This window comes from Penaeus monodon, chromosome 17 (assembly GCF_015228065.2).
Source record: "Penaeus monodon isolate SGIC_2016 chromosome 17, NSTDA_Pmon_1, whole genome shotgun sequence".
Taxonomy (NCBI): Eukaryota; Metazoa; Arthropoda; class Malacostraca; order Decapoda; family Penaeidae; genus Penaeus; species Penaeus monodon.
Window position 1 is genome coordinate 43532843 of NC_051402.1, and position 12500 is coordinate 43545342.

The 12500-nt window shown below is 41.7% G+C and overlaps 1 protein-coding gene across 1 annotated transcript in view; it reads right to left on the reverse strand.

Annotated features, from left to right (window-relative positions):
* LOC119583385 (probable glutamate receptor) overlaps positions 1-12500 on the reverse strand; it is a 22334-nt gene that overhangs the window by 1092 nt on the left and 8742 nt on the right. Inside the window, exons 5-11 of the mRNA XM_037931855.1 lie at positions 11988-12092; positions 10508-10614; positions 9657-9830; positions 7436-7650; positions 4143-4360; positions 3047-3142; positions 2211-2371 (exon numbers count right to left, since the gene is read on the reverse strand). Coding sequence (XP_037787783.1) covers positions 2211-2371; positions 3047-3142; positions 4143-4360; positions 7436-7650; positions 9657-9830; positions 10508-10614; positions 11988-12092 — 1076 coding nt within the window. The remainder of the gene's footprint in view (positions 1-2210; positions 2372-3046; positions 3143-4142; positions 4361-7435; positions 7651-9656; positions 9831-10507; positions 10615-11987; positions 12093-12500) is intronic.

Below are 12500 nucleotides of genomic sequence, written 5' to 3' on the forward strand. Positions count from 1 at the left end.
TTGATTAGTTAATACATTAAGTCATTTACTCCTGTCTATGTTTAAACCATTCTTCCTATTTCGATTTCTAATGTTTTCAATAATTTTATAGCATAAGAATATAAAGAAATAAACTTCCTTTAACTATAATTCCGTAATACATTCACATCGTTTTTTTTTCTCCTGTCTTTTAATTTCATTTTCTGTATATAAATGTAAAATCTATTACCTGTATGCTGAAAATGGCATATTGACTCTAAGAAAACTATAGACTAGGAAAAACAGCCAACCTGAAGCTATCCTTTGTTAAGTATTCAAAAGCCATTTATGACCATCAATCACACCTTAGTACACCGATGGCATTAACTTTTATAAAACTTACACTAATAAAAATTTCCAATTCGGTGGTAGGTTTATGGACTAAATCTCAAAATTTGCATTTTTGGACATTGGCCCTTTTAGCACTCGGCCCTAGATTTTATTACACCTGTTGTAAAAAAAAAATAAAAAGAAAAAGAAAATAAAAAAAAATCTGTCACGGAGCGTTTAAATGTATTCATCAAATCTGTTCTTGATGTTAGATTGTCAAACTGCTACATCACGTGGATTTCTTTTAATTAAACGCAAGAGAATGTGTTTATTTCTTTATAAAATACAGAGTCAAAATTTGTCACAGGATACTGAAAATTTTATGCATATATTATAGAAATATATATTTTCTACAATAATATCGTTACCCTGATTTCATTTCGAAAAAAAATTCTGATAAGAACATTCACTTTCTGGATAGGTATTTACTTAATATATTTCTCTATCGCAGAACCAGGAATTCTCTTTATAATACTGTACTGTGCAAAATGAAAACGAAGTCAAAACGTAACCTTTCTAACGGACGTGGAGTTCGAAACGTCACATTTTTACTTCGTTTCTCCTATAACAACATCTAACTTTTTCTCCATTATTATTTTTTTAATTATCTATCTTTTTAGATAAAAAAAAATTAAATTCAGGAAAAAAAGCAGGAAAAATCACGCGAAATTAACCACCTAAGTTTTGAACGTGATTTTCCCCCTCGGAATAAAAGCTTAAAATCCAATATGTTTTATGTTCAGGAAATCTGTTGCGTTTATATGCTTTTCTTATTAATCTATTTTTATCATGTGCTTGGGTGACGTGGAGACTTTGAAAGAAAATAAGTTTTTGATTTAATTAACTGTGTGATTAATTATATCATCTTTATATACTTAATTAATGAGCGTCTTACCATAAAGCAAGAAAAAAAATATTTATACCAAAGCTTGACGAAAGAAAAGCTAAGATATTTCGATAAATTTCTTTGTTCATCTCTTTACCTGTTCGTTTATTTTCCGTTTTTCTTAAATTTTATTGTAATAAATAAGTAGAGAAATAAGATGAGGAAAAATAAAAAGGAATTGTTAAGCTTTTTCACTTAAACACTAATAGATAAATAGATAAGTAGATAGATCGATAAGCAGATACACAGATAAACATAGATGGATAGATAGACAGATAAACATAGATGGATAGATAGACAGATAAACATGGATAGATATGTAGATAGACAGATAAATACTACTACACCGTCACAAAACACTAGATAGGCAAGTAAATAACTATTAGATTAGATAGGCAAGATAAATAGACAGATAGATATATAAATAGACAGATAGATATATAGCCATCACAACAGTATTAGATGACTACAGTGTACAGATACGTAGATAAACAGAGAGACCGGTAGATAAGTAGACAGACAGATATATAGATACACAGATAAGATTAAAATATAAGACAGATAAAAGGAAGACAGTAACAGTAAGATAACAGATAACAGATACACAGGCAGATAAGAGTTTTCAAATGAATTTCAAAACAATATATGGATAAAAAAAATTTCTAACGTTCTCGAGATAAACAAGAAAATAAAAAAATGATGATAAATATATTAAAAGTTTACTCACGCTCTCGAGATTATATATATATATATATATATATATATATATATATATATATATATATATATATATATATATATATATATTCCGGATAAATAAATAAACAAAAAAATTACTCACGCTCCCAAGATAAGAAAATAAAGCATTAGGCAAATAAATTATTTCCTCACGCTCTTCAGATTAAAAAAAAAAAAAAATATCCATTCACATAAAATAATAACGAAAAATCAATCCCCCCAAAAAAATGAAACTCACGCCCTCGAGAAAACCTCCTTGTAGGGCGAGCGTTTCCTGAAGGCCATGCCGGAGGGGTAGGAGAAGAGAGGCCTCGGGAGCATCTCCAGGTCACACTCGCCGCGGGTGAGGTACACGAAGTTGGTTCTGTCCATCATGTGCACGTACTTCTCCTGCCGAACCTGGGGGGGGGGGGGGGGGGGGGGGGGGGGGAAGGAGGGGGGGGGGGAAGGGGGTGTAGGGAGGGAAGGAGGGAGGGAAAGAGGGGGTGGGGGGAGGGAGGTGGAAGGGGGGGAATTTGTAGGAGGTTTGAGGGTGGGTGGCAGAGAGGGGGGGAAGGAGGGGGTGGGTGTTGAGTGGGAAATGGGAGGGGGATGAGGATGACGTGGGGGAGGGGGAAGAAGGGGAGAATTTGTGGGTGGGAAGAGGGGAAAGGCGGTGGGAGGGGGAGGGGGAGGGGGAGGAGGGGTTAGGAAGTTAATTTAGTTTTTTTATTTTTTTTTTTTATGTTCTGTGATTAGGTTCGTATGTCATTGTTGCTGTTATTGTGTTGTTACTGTTATTACTAGAATTATCGTATTATCATCATTATCGCATATTTTGTTTTTGTTTTGATTTATTATTAGATTCGTATATCACTGCTGTTTCTGTTATTATTATTATGATTATTATTATTATTGTTATTACTATTACTCTTATCACCATCATCATTATCATCAGTACTATTATCATTATCATCATCATTATCCTTATTTTCATCACCACCACCCCCACCACCACCCCTACCACCCCCACCCCCACCCCCTCCACCCCCACCCCCACCACCCCCACCCCCACCATCATCGAACTATACTGACCCGAGCGAGGCCGGCGGCGTCATCGTGCATGAGGCCTGAGGGAGGGGGCATGACAAGCCTATGCCACACCTGCTGGTACAGGTAGTTGGCCGAATCCTGGTGACGAAGGAGGAGTTAAGAGAGAGGAAGATAAATCGTGGAAGAGGGGAGAGGGTGATTAAGATGGTTGAAAGGGGAGGCAAAGAGAGAGTTGAAGAAGAGGGGAGAGGGTGATGAAGATGGTTGAAAGGGGAGGCAAAGAGAGAGGTGGAGAAGAGGGGAGAGGGTGATGAAGATGGTTGAAAGGGGAGGCAAAGAGAGAGTTGGAGAAGAGGGGGATAAAGATGGTGAAAGGAGAGGGATGGAGAAAGGAGGGAGAAACAGAAGATGGGTTAAGATGAAGGAAGTGGGGAGAGGCTGATAAAGATGGTGAGAGGGGAGGGATGTAGAAAGGAGGGAGAAACAGATGTGGAGTTAAGAAGAAGAAAGAGGAATGGGGGAAAGGAGAGAGGGTGATAAAGATGGAGAAATGAGGAAATGAGGTTTCTTCGTGTCCTGGCGACGAAGGAAGAATAGAGGAGAAGGAATAGGAATAGGGAAGAAGGGAGAGAGTGATAAAGATGGTAAAAGAGAAGAGGGTAAAGTAAGATAGTTGCCCGAACCCTAGCGACGAAGGAGAAATAGAAAAAAAAGATGAGAAGGAAGATAGGTGATAAAGAGTGAATTTTAAGGGAAAAGAAGAATGGTGAAAGAGAAGGGGAGGTAGTCAATGGAATAGAGAAATTGAGGGTAAGAAGGGCAGAAGAAAATACGCAGACAAATGTACACACAAGCAATATAAACACACGTAAGCTAAGGTAAGCACAGGTTATCTCGCATAAATAAAATATACACTCGCGACACACACACACACACACACACACACACACACACACACACACACACACATACACACACACACACACATACACACACACACACACACACACACACACACACACACACACACACACACACACACACACACACACCCATACGTCCTAGCTCACTCTCACACACACTCTCACACCCTAGCTTCCAGCCCCGCCCGCACACACACCCAACCCGCACCCCTCACCTTGAAGTCATTTTCGACGGAGATTCCTTCAGTGAATCCGAACCTGTACTTCCCGTTTTCGAGGATTCCCCGCAGGTCCCTGAAGGGCTGGCTGTTCGTGGTGATGGCCAGGGACGAGAAGAGGGCGCTCGTGTAGTGGCAGTACAGGAGGACCGTCGTGACGAAGGAGGCGAGGAAGAAGATGCGGCTGGGGGCGCTCGTGAAACTCAGGGAGGTGCCTGGAACGTGGACAAGAGGGGGGAGGGGAGTGATTGGCGTGCTCGGGGCGTCGTTGGAATAAAGGAGAAGAGTTAGAAGGAAGAGAAGGAGGAAGGGGAAAAGGAGAAGAAGAAGGGCGAGGTGGTGAGGAAAGCACGAGAGGAAGAGGAGGCATTCTCCTTCATTCTCATTCTCATCTCCTCTTCTTCTCCTTCCCTCTCCCTCCTACCCTCCTTTTCCTTCTTTCTTTCCCTACTCCTAGCTTTCTCCTTCTATCTCCTTCCCTCTTACCCCTTCCTCTCTCTCATCCCTCCCTCCCTTCTTTCCTTCTTACATCTTCCTCTATGTCTTCCTCTCCCTCTCTACTTTCCTCCTTCCCTCTGACTCCCTATCTCTTCTAAAAAATTGTCTCGTTTATGAAATGAGAGGCTTATGACAATGAATTAAGATAGCAATTCAGTCCCTAAAATATTTAAAGAGAAGCTACTGAACTAACTCACTTATGACAATGAATTAAGATAGCAATTTAGTCCCTAAAATATTTAAAGAGAAGCTACTGAACTAAATCACGTACTAACATCACTTATAAATTGCATTAAGTCAGTCAATTTTGCAATCGTTTATTTCACTGTTTGTTGGTACGAATTCCTTCAACAACGTATATCTATTTGATAAGCACATGCATTTTGCAACACTAAAGAAGCTTTTCCACAATTTGCTGCGTGTGTCTTGCAATCCCTGTCCTATATTTAAAAGTACACTTAATTTATTGCTAAACTGAGAATGTTGCAATGTACAATACATAATGTCATATCAGATCTTTCATAATAAAAAAAATGTTCGTGAAAGTTGATAATATCTAAATAATACGATTTTACAACATGGCATTTTCATCGTTATCATCATCATTGCTTTCATGAACTACAGTGATAACTTATCATTAGATCAGAGTAACTTTTATTAAAGAAGTTAATATGATAACAACAATTATTGTTACTAAAAATAGGATTTAATACAAGAATAGATATTACAACAAAATTGGTCACTAATACAAAAAATGCAAAACATCACAACGTAAGCGAATATTCCCACAAAACTGAACATTACAGCGAAAAATCTAACGCCACTTGAATAATGACTTAACACAAATCCCAGCGAATCCTGCGCCTGAAACCCAACTCTGAAATTATCTCTAGCAGAGTTTAATCCACTTAAGATTAGTAAAAAAAAAAAAAAAAAGTTAAACTGACGCTCGGACCTCGACTCACACGCCACGTCACGACCCGAATTACAGATCCCGTTGTTGTTGTTGTTGCTGTTGTTGTTGTTCATTTTGTTGTTGTTGTTGCGTATGTGTTGTTAGTGTTTCTGTTGTATCTTCAGCTGCTGTTTCATCTTTGTTTTTGTTAGTGTTTCTGTGGTATCGCCTTCTGTTATTTTATTGTAGTTTTCTGTTGTTAGTGTTGTTGCATCTCGTTGTTGTTCGTGTTGCTTCTGTTCGTGTTGTTGTTGAATCTGTTGATTTTGTTTATTTCGTTGTTTTTATCATTTTTGTTTGTTTTGCTGGATTTTGCCTACATAAGGAAGGTTTGGTGGCTGCTTATTAACATGGAGCTAATATACCGTGTACATCTGCAAACAGACAGATGTGTGTGCTTGCATATACATATTTGCATATATACATAAACATGTACAAACATGTATATATATATACATATTCTGACAGACATAGATGTATATATGTGTATGTAGAGATAGATAGATAGATTGATAAATAAATAGATATGTGTGTGTATGTATGTGTGTGTGTGTGTGTGTGTGTGTGTGTGTGTGTGTGTGTGTGTGTGTGTGTGTGTGTGTGTGTGTGTGTGTGTGTGTGTGTGTTTCAGAATTTTACATTCATCAAAGCAATTGCAGATCTTCCGGCTCAACTAAGAAAGCATCTAGAAGAACGTATACACAACCTTCTCCCAAACTCTGGAGAGAAAAAAATCTAGAACTAGAATTTCATACAACAAGCGATCGACGCGACACAGCGGCCAAAAGCAGACAGAAGCAAGCAATGGCAAGTGAAAAGCAGATCAAATCAAGTCCAAGCAAGCAAAAGCTGGCAAAGCAAGTCAATAGCAGATAAAAGCATGTCAAAAACAAGTCAAAAGCAGATAAAAGCAAGCAGAACCAAGTCAAAAGAAAGCAAAAACAAGTCAAAAACAAGTCAAAAGCAAGATAAAAGCAAGCCAAAGCAGACAAAAGCAAGCATGCAAACCGAGGCTTCCAAAAGCGCCATGCAAACGAGCGGACTGGCCAGCAGGGTCGTCGACCTCTCCTCGCCCACCGCCCTGGCCGCCGTGACAGGTCGTGGCTTGGAGCGGTTCCATTGCCCAGACTCAGCCTCGGTTCCCGCTGAGCTGTTCTGTGGGCCGCCCATTCTGACGTGTTTTATTGTTGTTGTTGTTGTTGTTTTGGGGGGAGGGTACATCTCGGTTGAATTCTATACGGGTTTTGATGCGTTCAGGTTAGTTCCAAGGGCGGATTTGGATGGTGTAATATCTCCGTAGTATTTTCTAATGAAGTTCTTAAGCTTTATGTTATCATGTTTTCATTGTTCTACGCATTCCTGTTGTACCCTATCGGACTTTGGCGTCTGGGCTGATGGTGGAAAAAATGCTGAATGATATCTAATAATGTTCTTGCTGTTATACTCTTTACTGTTATACTCGGATTTTGGCTAGTTTCAGAGCGGCTCTGATGGTGTTAAAAACAGCATAACGATATCTAATAGTGTTCGTAGAAGTTAAAAGTCTTTATAACATCACCGCTCGGGAAAATTAGTAGGGTTGGGTCTGGGCAAAGGAGGTTCTAGACTGGGCTGTGGAACGGGCCATGCTGTGACAAGGGCTATGCTGTCATGCAGACCATATAACACGGACTATGGCACGGACCAAGCTCTGACACCGACCACTCTCTGAGCCGAACCAATCTGATCCGAACCAATCTTTGACTCGAACCAATCTCTGACTCAAACCAATCTCTGCCTCGAACCAATCTCTAACCCGGACCAAACCTCCGACCCTGAACCAATCTCCAATTTTTACCTTGCTGGCCCAGAAACCCGAGGGTACAGGTCACGGCATCGAGGAGCGTGACCCTCGTGGACTCGCTGGGGGATGACTTGGACACGAGGGAGAGGACACAGGGACACAGGACGAGGAAAAGGACCACCGCCGCCCAGCTCTTACACCCGAACTCCTGCGTGTAGCTCTCCCACACGCCCGCCAGCTGGTTCGCCCGCTGGACTACCATGATGTAACTGGGAGGAGAGAGAGAACCGAATGAGGGAATGGAAGAACGAGCGGGGGAAAAAAAGACTGTTATGATGGTGTTGGAAGGAGAGAATAGAATGAGGGTATGAGAGGAAGGGGGAAAAAAGGTTGTTAAGGAGTTGTTACGAAGAGAAAACAGAATTGACTGAATGGAAGAACGAGGGGAGAAAAAAGAGGCTGTTAAGGTGGTGTTGGGAAGAGGGAATATACTGAAGGAATGAAAGGAAAGGAAAAAAAAAGGTTGTTAAGGTGTCATTACGAAGAGAGAATAAAACGGGAGAATAGAAGAATGAGGGGGGGGGGATGAAAAGGAAGGGGGAAAAAAGGTGCTATATTACGGAGCGAGAACAGAATGAGAGAATGAAAGAAAGGAAAAAAAAAGTTGTTAAGGCGTTATTACGAAAAGAGAATAAAATGATGGAAGGAAAGGAAGGGGGAAAAAAGGTTGTTAAGTTGAGAATAAGGGAATGGAAGAATGAAAGGAAAAGTTGTTTGGGTGTTGTTGCGAGGTGATAATAAAATAGGGGATTGAAAAAAAGGGAAAAAGGTTGTTAAGGTGTTATTACGAAGAGAGAATAAAAGGAGAAGGTGGTGTGAAAAGGTGAGAAAAAAATATTATTAAAAGGTTCTTACGAGGAGTGCATAAAAAGGAGAAAGAGAAAGAGGAGGGAATGATGATAAAGTGTGTTGCGAAGATCGAGCAGAAAGCGAGAGAAAGAGAGAGAGAGAGAGAAGGGGGGGGGGGGTTGTTACGAGAAGAAACAAAAGAGAAAAGAAAGAAGGTAATAAAAAAGGTTGTTAAGATGTTTTATGCGAGAAAGGAAAAAAAGGGGGGGGGGGGGAGAAAGAAAGGTAAAAATATTAAATGTTGTTGCGATCACATCATAAAAAGAGAAAAACGTTAATGTTTTTGCGAGGAGTGAACAAAAGAGAGAAAGAAAGAAGGGGGGGGGGAGGGGGAGGAAGGTTGCTAAGTGTTGTTGTGATGAGCGAATAAAAGGAGGAAGGAGAGAAGATAAAAGAAAACTAAATGTTGCGAGGAGGAAACGAGAGGAGAAAGAGAGAAGTGAGAAAAAGTTGATAAATGGGGAAAAGTTGTTCAGAGTTGTTACGTAGTCATGAAAGACGAAAAAAAATGCTGATAAGATATTGTTGCATAGTTGCACGGTTGCAATATATACGTATTACGCAACCTGTTTTGTGTCTTGGTGCTCGACTGCATTTTTTTCAAGTCTGTTGAACTCTTGCATGTGTGATGAGGATTAATGAGAGAATGAGGGAAGTGAATGAAAATAATGAGGGTAATGACTATCATAATTATATAAAAAAGGTGATGACAAGAGTGATGGTAATAACCTAACAGTCGCTATTAATGATAATAAGTTGACGATAACGATGATGATTATAAATGATGATAACGTGACAATTTCGCAATGAAAGATATCTAAATTCTGAATTTCTAACTGCTCAGCACCATCACATTACTGAAACTGTCAATTATGCATGATATCAACAGCTCATGCAGTTGATAAATATGCATGACATTCATAGCTCCATGCACACCATCAACACACTCGCCCCCACTTTATACCCACCCACCATCCACACCCATCCACCCCATCCACACCCATCCACCCCATCCAACTATCCCTAAACTTGCCCATTACTATCCATCCTACACCCATCCCATTTCTTACCCAATCCACACTTACCTTTTCCCTATCCGTTTTCTTCCATTTATTCCCTACCCACCAATTCTCTTTAAGCGCCCCACCCACCCACCCACCCTCTCCAACCCCCCCTTACGACACCCTCTACGCCCTTCTTCTCCGCCCTCTGCCCCCTCCCTCGCCACCCCCCTCCATCAGCCTCTACCCCCTCCCTCTACCCACTTATTCTCCACCCTCCCTACATCCTCCCTCGCCACCCTCCTACCCTACCCTCTACCCCCCCACTCCCCCCCTCCCTCCCTACCCCCCCCCCCTCCACCCACCGAACTTGCACGACCGGGATGACGAAGTCGACGACGCGGCTCCTGGCGACGGTGTAGTCGAGGGGCGCCACGATCACGTCGGCGAGGCCCTCCGCCAGCTCGCCGACCATGCCCGACCAGCGGCCCTCCGTCAGCGTGCCCCAGTCTTCGTCTCGAGGGCGGCGGCACGTCGAGCTGAGGTCAAAAGGGGTCACTGGTTGATTGTGTTGATGTGGCTCTCTCTCTCTCTTTCTCACTTTCTTATTATTTCTTTTTGTCTTTGTCTTTCTATTTTTTTTCTCCCTCACCCTCTCTATCTCCCTCTTCCTCTCTCTCCCTCTCCTCTCCTCTCCCTCTCTCTCTCTCTCTCTCTCCCTCTCTCTCTCTCTCTTCCTCTCTATCTCTCTCTCTTTTCCTCTCTCTCTCTCTCTCTCTCTCTCTCTCTCTATCTCTCTCTCTCTATCTCTCTCTCTCTATCTCTCTCTCTCTCTCTCTCTCTCTCTCTCTCTCTCTCTCTCTCTCTCTCTCTCTCTCTCTCTCTCTCCCTATCTCAATAATAATAATAGTAATAATGATAATATTCATAAAGATCATAATACTAATCACAATAATAATAACAATAATGAAGATAACAACAACAATAGTTATAATAACAATACTAATAATGAGAAAACATGATAATACAAATAATGACAAAAAAATATAATACAAATAATGACAAAAAATTATAATACAAATAATAACGACAAAAATGATAGCAATACTAATAATAACACTAACAATAATAACAACAACAACAAACAACGAAAACAAGTAACAACAACAACCTCCCTCCATTTTACGTAACGCCCCTGCCTCCCTTCGCTACGTACGTGAAGTTCAGTCGCTCCTTGAGAACGTCCCAGGCGCCGCCCATCCAACCGGTTACCTCTTGGGTGCCAGACTCGTCCACAAGCTGGTTGATGGTCACAGGAGGCCACTGGGGAGATAGAGGAGAGGGGGGTTGGGGAGGGGTGTGAGGACGGGGGTAGGGTGTGGGGGTTTGGGGAGGGGTGTGGGGACAGGGGGAGGGGTGTGAGGACGGGGGTAGGGTGTGGGGGTTCTGTAGTTTGTAACGGATGAGTGTGGGTAGGTGGCTAGGTGAGTGGGTGGGTGGGAGGGTGGGTGAGTGGGAGGATGAGTGGGTGGGTGAGAGGGTGGGTGAGTGAGTGGGTGTGTGGGTGGGTGAGTGGGTGAGTGGGTGGGTGGGTGAGTGAGTGAGTGAGTGAGTGAGTGAGTGAGTGAGTGAGTGAGGGATGGGTGTGTGGGTGGGTGGGTGAATGAGTGACTGAGTGTGTGCGTGCGTGTGTGTGTGAGAGAGTGAATGTGCGTGCGTGCGTGAGTGACTGTGTGTGTGTAATTCTTAAATCGTACTATTAAGCTGTCACTTCCTTATCTTGCCATGTAAAAGAGATACGGCTAAGTGGAAGTAATTTCATCTAAAAATCGTGTCATTTTTTTATCACCTCCCTATGCAAATATGAAGCAAACGCGGTCATACTTAAAAGACAATTTTTTTTTTTTACATTTTACACATGGATTATGGGCTCCCGTGTTATTCTTAAAAGAAAAAAAATATATATATATTCCACATCACACAGAAACACGTAAGATATTATTTACGTAAAATCATATTCCAGTAGCCCAGCTGACGTTAGAATTAAACCTCACGAAATACGTATACATAGCACAGCCGGTAATTATGATTTTCAACATTCCTTGCTATAAAAAAAATGTTTGTATTGTGCCTGTCCCCTGCTACGTTGTTGCGTGCTGAGCTGATCAAATATATTTTTTTTTCTTCACTTGTTACACAACAGCTTAATAATATATTGATTGTGTAATATTAACAACTGCATGATCTAAGTGAAATGTGAATGTCAGAATGGATGTAACTGAAAGAGATGGGGAGAGGGAGAGGGAAGGGGAGGGGGAGGGGGAGGGAGGGAAGGGAGGGGAGGGAGGGAGAGGGACGGGAGAGAGAGAGAGAGAGAGAGAGAGAGGAGAGAGAGAGAGAGAGAGAGAGAGCGGGGAGAGAGAGAGAGAGAGAGAGGGAGAGAGAGGAGAGAGAGAGAGAGAAGAGAGAGAGAGAGAGGAGAGAGAGAGAGAGAGAGAGAGAGAGAGAGAGAGAGAGAGAGAGAGAGAGAGAGAGAGAGAGAGAAAGAGAGAGAGATAAAGAGAAAGAACGAAAGAAAGAAAGAAAAAGAAAGAAAACAATAGAAAGAAAGAAAACAAGAGAAAGAAAGAAAGAACGAGACAGACAGACCAACAGAGACAAAAACGAAACAGAACAAAAAAAAAAAAACACCTCACCTCGTGCGTCAGGCAGCGCAGCTCGACGCCCATGAGGTCGAACCGTCGCTCGCTCCTGTCCTCTGCAGGGGCGCGCAGGAGCGTCCTTCCGCCGCCTCCAGATTCCTGCAAATCTACGGTACTTGAAGCGTCACAGCTCCTGGTGAAAGACAATCCCTCTGCCAAGGTTTCTTATAAGTGACATTGAGCTAGATCTCTGTCATCAATACAAATACCTTGGGGTGATTGTCAATGATGCAGAGTTCATCAGAAACCTGAAGAAAAGGCTGTGGGAGCGGCTGAAGCCACTTAAGACACTTGTTGGCAAAGACCATGGTATCAATGTCAATATTGCAAGACTCTTTTACTTGTCATACATACGGTCAGTCATAGATTATCATGCATTGCACCTAGTGTTATACAAGGAATCAGAGTTGACTAGTTTAGAACATATACAAAATGAAGCCATGAGGATCATTCTTGGTGCCCCTAGAACAACAAGAATTGTGAATATGAGACCGAACTAAACTTACC